The 12,685-nt window shown below is 39.2% G+C and overlaps 1 protein-coding gene across 6 annotated transcripts in view; it reads right to left on the bottom strand.

Annotated features, from left to right (window-relative positions):
* Positions 1 to 12,685, bottom strand: part of LOC129709146 (probable E3 ubiquitin-protein ligase HECTD4) — a 168,391-nt gene that overhangs the window by 38,728 nt on the left and 116,978 nt on the right. For all 6 annotated transcript variants that reach the window (XM_055655285.1, XM_055655291.1, XM_055655288.1 and 3 more), the window contains 8 exons: positions 12,017 to 12,178; positions 11,029 to 11,177; positions 10,256 to 10,335; positions 8,572 to 8,735; positions 4,835 to 5,072; positions 3,547 to 3,683; positions 2,588 to 2,714; positions 473 to 610 (listed from right to left, as the gene is read on the bottom strand). In XM_055655285.1, coding sequence (XP_055511260.1) covers positions 473 to 610; positions 2,588 to 2,714; positions 3,547 to 3,683; positions 4,835 to 5,072; positions 8,572 to 8,735; positions 10,256 to 10,335; positions 11,029 to 11,177; positions 12,017 to 12,178 — 1,195 coding nt within the window. The remainder of the gene's footprint in view (positions 1 to 472; positions 611 to 2,587; positions 2,715 to 3,546; positions 3,684 to 4,834; positions 5,073 to 8,571; positions 8,736 to 10,255; positions 10,336 to 11,028; positions 11,178 to 12,016; positions 12,179 to 12,685) is intronic.

Raw genomic sequence — 12,685 nt, 5'->3', positions numbered from 1 at the left:
GGGGCAGAGCAACTAACGGTCAAGCAGGTGGCAGAGGCCAGAACTCTGAAAAAACTAGGCTCAATAATGACCAACCCCACTCACCCACTCCACGCCCTGAAGGTGATCAAGTGCAGCATCTTCAGTCAGAGACTGATTGCACCAATGTGCAAAACGGAGAGACATAGGAAGTCTTGTATACCAGCTGCTATAAGGTTTTATAATGCACAAAAATTTTAACTTATTATGTATTGAAGATATCTGTTGAAATGTGTGGTGTTATGTCTGTCTTGAAGCTGTTGTGGCACTGTAATTTCCTGTAAAGGATTATTAAAGGTTATTCATTCATTCATTCATTCATTCATTCATTCATTCATTCATTCATTCATTCATTCATTCCTCACGAAATAAAGTAATCCATGCTTGCATAGTGTAAGACCAAAACAATATTCAGGCATGGGCAAACATTTTGCAAGTAATTAAATAAAGCTACCTTTGCGAACTTTATTCATCGTGAACTTATTGGCTTCATCTTTAATGTCCTCAATGGTTGGGAGGTAGAGATCCCTGGGAATGCCACCATTTTCTTCGTACAGGAACTCCACAGTCTGGCGAGCAATATCTACCATACCTATTTAAAACCAGTTATTGATGTGAGGATAATTTAACAGTTATACTAAAACAATTACAACATCATTGAAATTACACTCATTCATGAGTATCAAGGCAACTGTATCTTAGCTGGTTCAGTTGGTTGGTTTTGTTTACCACTGGTTATGCCTGTGATGTTCATATTGAAAAATATGAACAAAGAAACAGGAACATTTTAAACTATGTCTTGTAGAGAAAAAACAACTTGATTTTAAACCGTCTCCTTCACGTGGCTGTCTATCCAAAGATAAGAATGACCAAAATGCTATTCTGAAAAAAAAAACCAAGATCACATTAAGTTCACATTTCTATGTTAATTCCTAAGTGTAACAATTCAGGATTCACCTCTGTCCAAGTTGTGGATATCAGTCAGCTACTAAATTATAAACTTTTTGATATCATAGTCAGCATCCAAGAGTGAAACAATATCAGAAAGGCATTTCCAGAAAGTGAATCCTCCACAAAGGCACATAATTCCTCAAGGCTACTGAGTATGACTGAAGTAACATCCAAATAATTCTTAATTCGAATGACATTACATGGATCTGATGAAATTTCATTGCTGCCTTGCCTGGCTCGCATTCCAACATGTCCTGTTTCTAATCGGGTATCTCCTTTAATGCTCTGATTTTCCACTATGGTGAAATGTGCACATCAATCATGCATTTGCTTTGACGTTAATGGGTTTACTAAAACTGGCCGCAGTATTTGGATAAACTGCTTTCGCAATTATATGGGAATAGGGAAATATCTTCTCTAAACACTTTCCCCCCTCTCTCTCTCACACATATAGACAGACATGCACTCTTTTCAAGAAGCCTTTTAAAACTTGCCTTCAAATATCACCCTGCATGGCTGAGCAAAAAAATTGATAATTCTGTGAGGCATTTTAGAGCCTATTATCACATTAAAATCATTAGCTACATATAAGCGATTTGTATCTTCACATTTTAGAAAAATCTGGTGATTTCACTTATTTTCTGGCGTGACTGGATATAAAATTAAGTGGAACTTCCCTTACAACAAGAAAAATGAAAACATTAAATAATACAATATAAACAACATAGTTTCGAGTTATAAAATGACACTGCCCTTTTGAAAAGGCACAAGGTTGCATCCTGCAGATCTGGTTGTTTAAATGATGACCAAGGACTAGCCAATACTGTTCCCTCTTACAACCCTTAACAAAAATAGATGAATTAAATGTTCATCTAACAAATACTTGTGCGGTTGAGTGAAAAATAGCAATGAAACACCAACATAATTCATTTTAGGCAAAGTCCCTTAGATACTGAGTTGTTACAATGCCATTTAAATCCAAAATAATGTTTTCAGCAATTTCTTTATTTCACACCATCACTCAGTTGCTCATTTCACCCACACCGAGCTGTAAATCTAAGTATTTGCAGCTGTGATTAGGCATTATGTATGTTACTACTCAACAATACCAATTGTAGTTCATATTCCTTTTATAGTCAACTATCTACAAACTGGCATTCCATTATTGAAAAGGCAAATTTACAAAAGATGGTTCCCAATGCTGCCTCCGACAAAGAGTATAAAATAAAAGAAACAGTGGAGAAACTCAGAAGACTGTGGAGGCCAAGTCAATGGATCTTTTTAAGGCAGAGATATATAGATTCTTTGTTAGTACAGGTGTCATGGGTTTTGGGGAGAAGGCAGGAGAATGGGGTTAGGTTGGCCGGTGTGGGCGAGTTGGGCCGAAAGGCCTGTTTCCAAACTGTATTAATCTAGGAAAGGCATAGATCAGCCATGATTGAATGGTGGAGTAAATCTGATGGGCAGAATGGCCTAATTCTGCTCCTATCACTTATGAACTAAGATGCTTTCAGACATCTGCACTGAAAACAAGAGTGTGGCCATTCAACAAAGTTCACTTAATCTTTAAGAATTCATCAAAGTTATTTATGAGTCATAATACACAGTTGGAACCTACCAAGTTGCAGTGCACCCTTTATCTGATCCAATCCAGATTTTCTTTCTGCTTCATTCCGGAATCGTCTGCGGATCGTAGGGAAGACTTTGGTTTCCCAAGCTTTGACAAGAAGTGCATAATGGTCTTCCTGGAGAAGAACAAACAAGGATTCACAGAAATCAGGTTTCCAACATCTATTTTCCCAACAGAACTCTCCAATAAGATATAGAAAACAATACAAATAAATCTTCAGTACATCCTCTTTTAACACCATCAAAGAGCTTAATACATTTGTGCTTATTTTGTGAAATAACTTAATAAAGAAAGTATGCAAGTGACAATCAGCACCAACTGCACTTATCTCTGGAACGGCAACATTTCCAGGGTGCCACCTGACTTCAGGAGGCTGCAAATAATGCCGTTGGAAAACTACCGACGGTGAGACTAAAGGGTCTTCCCCACCTATGCGATTTTTTCGGCAACTTGCCGTCACCCATCATAGTCGTCACGGGGTGACGCCTGTATGGTCGTGAGTAGTCGCCCTTTTTCTGGGCGCTGCTGGATTTTCAATATGCTGAAATTTTTCAGAGAACTATGCTGCGACTATGACGGTGCCGGCAAGTCGGCGAAAAAATCGTGTGTGGGACAGGCCCTTTATACCATTATATTTGAAGAATCAATTAATTTACGGATGACCCAAAAAAAAAGCAAAATAAATTAAAAAACTGTTCTAACATTAACAATGTAATATGAGACTAAGATATAATGCAATTTGAAACAGTGGGCAACAAACTCCAATGGAATAAGGGTACTATTATTTGCAAGTACACGTCACCAGATGATACATGAGAATTTGGGAATCTTTATCGTAACTCTATGTGGAGTTGAGGGTATTAAAAATTTGACAATGTGAGGTTCTTAATTACAAAGTAAACTAGTGGTTAATTGTCTTTGTCATGTTGAATCTGGCTATGACTTACCCGTGGTACATCATCATCCTCATCATCATCACTTTCATCATCAGTCACTGCTGGCAAATGGCAGTATGGACCAGATATCAAAAAATTTTCATAGCTCAGTTGCACTTTGTAATGGCAGGAGGCATCACTGTCATATTCTGTCACAGAGAAAGAGAGGGTTAAGTGACAAAGTTTACAGATGAAGTCTAATGTGGGAAAAATACAAGACTTTCAAATTCGATAAGAAAAATGACAAGGTAAAATATTTTTAAACGTTAAGAGACAAAATGGTGCACATAGGAACTGGAGATCCTGATACTTGAAAATAAAAAAAAGGATTGGCATGAAGGTGCAGCAATTAATTAGAAAGGTTAATTACATATTCGCTTATATTGCAAGATGTGGGCAATATAATAATAGATTTGGTTTGGTTATTGTACAGGGTGCTGGTGCGTTAACATGGAGTAGTGTGTACAAATATTGTTTCCATGTTTAAAAATATAATTGCATTGGAATCAGTGCAGAGGTACTCAACAACGTACCTCGATGACTGCCAATCACCACCCCCCCCCCCCCCCCCAGACACTTATTATTATTTATTCAAATAGTTTGCTATGTCGCTCTTCAAGGGAGATGCTAAATGAATTTTGTTGTCTCTGTACTGTACACTGACAATGACAATTAAAATTGAATCTGAATCTGAATCAGAGAAGGTTCAAAGACATAAGACAGAAAGAGACTGGACGAATTGAGAGATAATAGAATCCAGGTAGGAAGATATAAGTTCTTCAGGACTCCTGCTTATCAGAGGAAGTACAAGGATGGGAGATATATTTTCTTGATTCACGTCTCCTTTGATGTCCCGTTTTCACATCTTACCCTTCCTTATCTTTGTATCTGCCTCTCCCCTGACTCACAGACAGAAGAAGGGTCATGAGCCAAAACATCACCCATTCCTTCTATCCAGAGATGCTACTGAGTCTCACTGAGTTATTCCAGCATTTTGTGTCTATCTTGGCAGATGATTTGTGGGATGATGGTTGATGTGTGGGATGAAGTGACTAATGTATGGAGGGAGGTGAAACAGGTTGGATCAATACTCATTGGAATTTAGAAGAATGTGGGTGCAGCAACAAGATGGTATTTTGGATACAGGCACAAAAAAAAAAAAACTTGACTGGAAGCCTTATTTATAATCTTTATCCTAGGAGTTGGGATTCATCTACGTGAGCAGTCTAGTACGCATGAGCAAAAATAAAAACCGGAAAAAAGAGAATAACAACAATAACATAACGGAGATATTACTTACGCTGCTGTGGCGCACCAGTCGCTGCAATTCGACAGGGAGGTCCATGGGACCCTGAATCTGACGCCACACTAGCACCAGCGTCGTTATCGCTGTCTGATGCCATGGCAAAAGGCAAAGCTTCAAAGTTGGCACTGATTTCTTCTGCCAGATCAACACAAAGGTCAGCTGCATTCCGGTGTGCCTGACCCTCTGCGTAAGCAAAGGGACGACATCCAAAGTTTGCGCGAACTTTAGTATTCTGTTCAAAACAAGTAGAAAGGGACAATCATTAAGAACTTTGTGAATCTGTTTCCATATGACATTAGACAAGATTTGTGCCACTGTGACAAGCTCAACGACAGCATCCGCAACTTAAAATTATGCATTATTTTTATTCTTGGTATCACCTCATTTGCCCAAATGTGGGTCCTCAATAACTAAAACCAGACTGTCATTAAAGTACATCAATTCTTTATATTTGATATTTGATGGTTGAATATTCGCAATTGAAAAGAAAGTCATGCATCTATAAGACAGAAACAAAAAACTGCAGATGCCAGTTTATTTTAAAAGAAAGACACAAAGTGTGGGGTAACTCAACGGGTCAGGCAGCATCACAAGAGAACATTTGTGGGTAGATAATTGATATTTCGGGTCTGAAGAAAAGTCCCAACCTGAAATGTCATCTATCCATGTTCTTGATAAATGCTGCCTGACCCGCTGAGTTACTTTTGCACTTTGTGTCTTTTGTTTTTTTGCATTTATAGGACTTTGCGTCATTTAATAATCTTTCAAGCTAATATTATATTTTCAAAATGTAGTTTATGTTTTAATGGTAGAAATACTGCACATAGGTTGCACGTTGGAATGGGTTTTATTCTGAACTTGGCTAAGAGGCATATATTGTCCAGAGAATATAGTAAAGCTTTCCTGCTCCAATATAGTGCATAGTGAACATGTTCAGTTTTAAAACCTCATTCAAAAGACAATCTAAAACCGTGCCACTTTCCCAGTTAAAACTCTTTCAGGACTCATGTTGCAATTTACATTGTATTTTTATTTTGTGTACAGTGTACACCATCTTAAACGTAGAAAAACATCCCAAGGTGTTTCAAGGGAGCACTGCTAAGAACAATGTGATATCAAACTGCACAAGGAGATACTGGGGTAGATAACCAAGATTTATCAAGCTTGTGAGGTTTAACAACAACTTAAATGAGGGGGAAAAAGGCGTAGCGATTTAGATGGGGGCAGCTCCAAAACCTATGACCCCATAGTAGAGTAATTAGATGCAGGAATCAGCAAGTCTTCAGAATTGGAAAAGTGTAGATTTCTTGGAGGAAGAAGAATGACAAAATCATCTCTCTTCAACATGCCACTCAGTTGCAAGTCTCTTGCTTTTCAAGTGTGAAATAAATAACTTTGAAGTAGAATTGCATTTGCATTGCCTCTTTGCAAACAAAATATTAAACCGTCACTTTTAGGGTCATAAATTCAACACAGCATAGTTAAGAAGAACAAAAAAAGAAAAAGGTCAATACAGCCTTCATCAATCTCTATAAAACACAGATTGTTGCTGTGCAGTTTACTTTGAGTGATTTTGCAATGTCAGACACTATCTAATTTGAAGATGCTGTTGTTGAGCTTGTCACTGCGACACAAATCTGTCTAATGTCAGGACAGGCGAGGGTCTTGCTGAACGTACAGACAATATCTTGTTATGTGTTCACAGCTAGAAATCTTCATCTGTCTAGTTGTACTTCTCAACTGCAGGATGGATGAAGAACAATGTATGCTCTCCAGGCTGCAGGGAAGTTATATAACCAGAAGCAGCTTGTCGACTAGCAAAATAGTTCAAGTTCAAGTGAGTTTATTGTCATGTGTCCCTGTATAGGACAATGAAATTCTTGCTTTGCTTCAGCACACAGAACATAGTAGGCATTTACTACAAAACAGATAAGTGTGTCCATATACCATAATATAAATATATACACACATGAATAAATAAACTGATAAAGTGCAAATAACAGAAAATGGGTTATTAATAATCAAAGTTTTGTCCGAGCCAGGTTTAATAGCCTGATGGCTGTGGGGAAGTAGCTATTCCTGAACCTGGTTGTTGCAATCTTCAGGCTCCTGTACCTTCTACCTGAAGGTAGCAGGGAGATGAGTTTGTGGCCAGGATGGTGTGGGTCTTTGATGATACTGCCAGCCTTTTTGAGGCAGCGACTGCGATAAATCCCCTCGATGGAAGGAAGGTCAGAGCCGATGATGGACTGGGCAGTGTTTACTATTTTTTGTAGCCTTTTCCTCTCCAGGGCGCTCAAATTGCCGAACCAAGCCACGATGCAAGCGGTCAGCATGCTCTCTACTGTGCACCTGTAGAAGTTAGAGAGAGTCTTCCTTGACAAACCGACTCTCCGTAATCTTCTCAGGAAGTAGAGGCGCTGATGAGCTTTCTTGATAATTGCATTAGTGTTCTTGGACCAGGAAAGATCTTCAGAGATGTGCATGTCCAGGAATTTGAAGCTCTTGACCCTTTCAACCATTGATATAAATGGGGCTGTGGGTCCCCCTCCTACTCCTTCCAAAGTCCACAATCAGTTCCTTGGTTTTGCTGGTGTTGAGGGCCAGGTTATTGCGCTGGCACCATATGGACAGTTGCTCGATCTCTCTTCTATACTCTGACTCATCCCCATCAGTGATACGCCCCACAACAGTGGTGTCGTCAGCGAACTTGATTACAGCAGTTTACAGTAAATAGTTTACAGCAACCTCAGCCCTCCCACTGTAGGCGAAGGCTACAGCACCATCTTTCTAATAATTCACAGAGGGATTACCTAAGCAACATGCATCCTCTTTCAAGGCTGCCCAGAGCGATAAATCAGTTTGTACTAGGACCCAGTACAGATGCTGCATACATTTTAAAGGTGAGCTAGTGTGTAGTAAATGGCAGTTACAATATTCACAAATGTGCTACAGTTGGGATTATACTTAATCTCAAATGTAAGAATCCCCCTACAGGTACTTCTACTTTCATGCAAACATGAAGTAAAGCAGAAAAGTCACACTCCAGTTTCCTCCCACATCCCAAAGACATGATGGTTTGTGGGTTAATTGGACTCGGTAAATTGCCCCTCATGTGCAGGGGGTGGATGTGAAAGTGGGATAACATAGCACTAGTGTGAACAGGTTGATCGATGGTCAGTCAATAAAGGATTATCAAATCTTAAACTCATAGAAAACCATAGAAAAGAAAATAGGTGCAGGAATAGACCATTCGGCCCTTCGAGCCAGCATTGCCATTCAATATGATCATGGCTGATCATCCAAAATCAGTACCCCGTTCCTGTTTTCTCCCCATATCCCTTGACTCCGTTTGCCCCAAGAGCTATATCTAACTGTCTCTTGAAATAATCCAGAGAATTGGCTTCCACTGCCCTCTGAGGTAGAGAATTCCAGATTCACAACTCTGGGTGAAAACGTTTTTCCTCGTCTCAGTCCTAAATGGCCTACCCCTTCTTCTTAAACTGTGATCCCGGGTTCTGGATTTCCCCAACCTTGGGAATTTTTTTCCTGCATCTAGCCTGTCCAATCCCTTAAGAATTTTATTTGTTTCTATAAGATCTCCTCTCATCCTTCTAAATTCCAGTGAATACAAGCCCAGACGATCCATTCTTTCATCATATGTCTATAGCTTGTATTAGCTTGCATTATAAATGAATTGCTTAAAAACAAATTAAAAGCAAATAGATTACCTTTTTCTGAATGTGAACTACTGGCCACATTCCCCCAGATACATCCTCCAGGAATGGGCTGAGTCGCTGCCCACAATAGGTGAAATACACTCTGCCCTTTGCTGGTTGACCCGGTGGTGGAGGGGTTCCGTCACTTCTCTCCCAACCAATACCTGCGACATCACCTAAATCAGGAGAAAAATAAATAAAGGGCAAAAGACACGTATCTTTATTCAAACGTGCTAAAGAAACTTGTGAATTCCACTGCAACAATGACCAAGTTAGTTTAACTAGCAATAAACACAGGGATGGGTCTGGGGGCTTACTTGATCCCACTAGAACTAATTGTTCATGTGTCAGGGGAGCCACAATTTCCTCTCTCAATTCCTCACTTACTTCAAATTACAACGTATGCACAAATTCTTTATACTTTGTAATGTACTTCAATAGCTCTTTGATGCCCCATGGACAAGGAGAGAGAAATAAATCCTAACCAAGCAGAAGAGGCCACAACAATGGTAGTACAAACAAGTGTACTTACATCGTATGCTCAGGTTAATCTGCAATTATATAGTGCCGATAACATAACAGAATTTGCTTGAAGCATTTCATAGGAGCAATAATTGAACAAAATTTGTCAACATGCAGAAGGCATTAGGGTGGGTGGCCAAAAGCTTGATAAGAAGCTATTTCATGGAGGAGGAGAATGCGTTGTTGACATGGAGGACCTGGGAATGGGAGCTATTTGTAGGGACAAACCAAGCACGAAGGATGGGCAGAAAGAACAGTAGGGAGGAGAGAAAGAATGAGATAAGGGGGTGGGTTAAAGAAGAGAGAGCATGGGCGACATAGTGGAGGGGATAAAGAACAGGAGAAAAAGAGGAGGGGGAAAATGAACAGGAGAATAGGACAACTGTAGAAAGAGCAAGGGCGCAGGTACAGAAAAGCAGGGAGAAAGCGCAAAGAGTAGGAGTAATAGAAGAGGAAGAGAGTAAAAATAAGGGTGAGAGAGATGGGGAAGAGTTTGTAGCAGCACCCACAGAAAACGCATTCTACTTAGTCATTATTCAATTTGAAGAAATATCTGTTCATCCAATGTTTGACAACCAATGCTTTAAACCAAAAGTGGATTTGGGATGAGAGGTCATGGTGCGTTAGAGCTGAGTGTTATTTGATATGCTTGTGGAACCTGACATTGTGCTTTAGAATGCTTTCACTGAAGTACAGGCTGTAACTGTAAATGAGAACTAGGGAGGGCCCAGATGTAGATCACTGGTGACGACATGTAGAACTGACAGAAAGCAGCTGTTCTTCATCTACAATAAAACAGTGGAATTGGAACCAGGCAAGGGCTAACAGCCAGCTGAATAAAGAACGTTAGGTTTCAGCCTACAAACAACAGAAACTTCATGCCTAACGTCATCTGGAATATAAATAATAATATTGCAACTGTGTGTATCTGCCACTGATAATGTAAATCCCAAGTGGATGAGTAATACTTGCATACCATTCTATATTAGCAGAATGAAGCTTGCACTTGCAAGTTTTTCCAAAAATAACGTCTAAAGTATTAACAGAATCAGCCGAGGAACCCAAACATATAATGATGTGCAAAAGCTCCTGAAAATTCAGTACTGATATGACACTTTGAAGTGGTTCTGAAATTTTGATAGATTTGAAATATATTAAACCTGTCGCCATTTACCAGGTGACAAGGTGACATCTAATCGGACACTCTTCCACTGCAGCAGACTGGATCCATTGTAATGCACAGCTCTCCCGTTGCTGCAGAAACAGAGATAAATAAACTGAAAGAGGGCTTTTTATTGCTGTCCAACAAGCACCAGTTTTGTCCAACAAAGTCCTGATGAGTTTAAAAGTTGCACAGGAAATAAATCCTTGATTATCTTAAAAAATGTTTAAAGAGCCATGGAAAACAAAGTAGATAATCTAGAGTTAATCTAGAGATTTATAACAGAGTAGATAATCTATAAATAAATAGAAATATGGCAGGGCATCTCAGATCTATGTAAAAACAAAGAATTTGCAGATGCTGATTTACACAAAAGGACACAAAGTGTTGGAGTAACTTAGCCGGTCAGGGAGCATCTCTGGAAAACATGGATAGGTGGTATTTTGGGTCAGGACCTTTTTTCAGACACAAGAAGTAGGGCCCCCGAGTCAAAACATCACCGATCCATGTTCTCTAGAGGCGCTGCCGGGCCCACTGAGTTACTTCAACATTTTATGTCCACTTCAGATCTTTGGAACACACATCAACAGCCAAGTAGAAACTGTAGGATATTTCCATTCTCTTAGACAAATAATCTTTCATTAAATAACATTTTATAAAAATGATTTATTTATTCTTAAGACATTGCTAATTGTCTAATCATTGGGAAGTCTAGTGAAGCTGAAGTTAAACCTTCCCATGTTTTCCAAAAATTTGCTGTAAAATGGCAGATTAACGGCACGTACTTGTGGAAAAGGCAGGTTCCAACTGGATTTGTCCAAGCTCCGTCCCTTTTTTCAGCCTCTGTTGCAAATCCAAAAGACACTATGGGGCCGCTGTCATCATCTGTGTCTCCATAGGAAACAATTTCCAGCTCCCAATAAAATGAAGGTGCCTTAAGGGAACACAATTGGACACCATCATCCAAGGCGATCTGATTTTTCATGAGCATTCAAAAATTAAGAAAATATGCAATCTTGATAAAAACGAGTATCATTATATCATAATTTTGGATACTCCGCAGATGTTATCATATCCCCCAAGATGGTGCAAGTCACAGGGAGGCAGTAATATTCCCAATAGAATGTAACAGATCTTTGTTTAGCAAAGGTCACTCTGGCAACAGCATAATTGAAAAGGGAGCAACAGATTCTGGAAAAGGAATTACAATCAACTGCTGGGTAGCTGTTGTACAGATTGTAGCACAGGAAAACAACAAGAGATTGACTGGAGAGAATAGGGGTCAACACTGGTGAAATCTGTTCAAACTATCTCCATATGTACTGTACCATTCAAATGAAAAAAAAGGGTCTGAAACCAAATACTCAACATTTTCTTCATTAAATGTGAAAGTAGTTTCTAAATGAAATCATCTGCTTAACCTGAACATGAAGCAAAAATACCAAGGTTTTACAATGTAATGTTGCAAATACTTGTAAATCAGGCCAATCTGTGAGGCAGAGTGTACAACTTGAGTTGGACCTCGCATCACAATCTTTTCTGATGAGCACTGGTGTGAAAATTTAGTGTCTCTGAGATTTTCAGTAGTTTCTGTTTATATTGTCTAATCCAAGTTATTTTCTCCAGATTTCAACTCATTCATTTTTCCCTCCATCTATTGCAGGCAATGGGTAACAACATGTTAAGCTAGTTTACTAATCTAGGCTGTGCATTCGTCGTGGTCTCGACAACAGAACTGAGAATAATTTTGAATGCCTATTGCCAGAATCCTACCTGCACAGGTATCTGTGACGTAGCGTAGATGAAGGTCCCGCGAGGCAAGCCCCCTCCTGCACTTGGATCGGCGAGAAACGTCACAGCAGTAAGATAGGAGGAAAACATGCAAGCACGTACTGGAGGGAAAACTCGTGAGGGGGACCAGGTAATTTCTTTCGGCTGGAGTAATAAAGAAAAAGAAAAACCTTTAAGTTAAGATTTATTTTAAAACCAACAAAAATGAAGTTATTTTAATGCTGCAGAACAAAATGATACCCACATAAACAACTATCATGTATGTGTACACTGTGGTTGACTCGAATGTAATCATGTATTGCCTATCAGCTAACTGGTTAGCATGCAACAAAAGCTTTTCATTGTACTTCGGTACACGTGACCATATTGATTGATTAGTAGGACTGGGTGTTACAATCCCTAAGATTTCACTACAATTGACATTCTTGGTTATGACCTTGATTAAACTGAACTTACAAATAATCACTAGACAACAATTTGGATCAAGTCACAAAATTGATTGATTAATTGAAAGGTGGATCATAAAACAAGCCATTCCACACTGACCATCAATCTTCCATTCACATTAGTTCTATTTACACTTTTACATTCACTTCCTACACTAGGAGCAATTTATAGAGGCCGTTTAACCTACAAATACCAAAGTAGAAT

Source organism: Leucoraja erinacea, chromosome 25 (assembly GCF_028641065.1).
Source record: "Leucoraja erinacea ecotype New England chromosome 25, Leri_hhj_1, whole genome shotgun sequence".
NCBI lineage: Eukaryota > Metazoa > Chordata > Chondrichthyes > Rajiformes > Rajidae > Leucoraja > Leucoraja erinaceus.
This window is presented reverse-complemented; position numbering and strand designations above follow the sequence as displayed.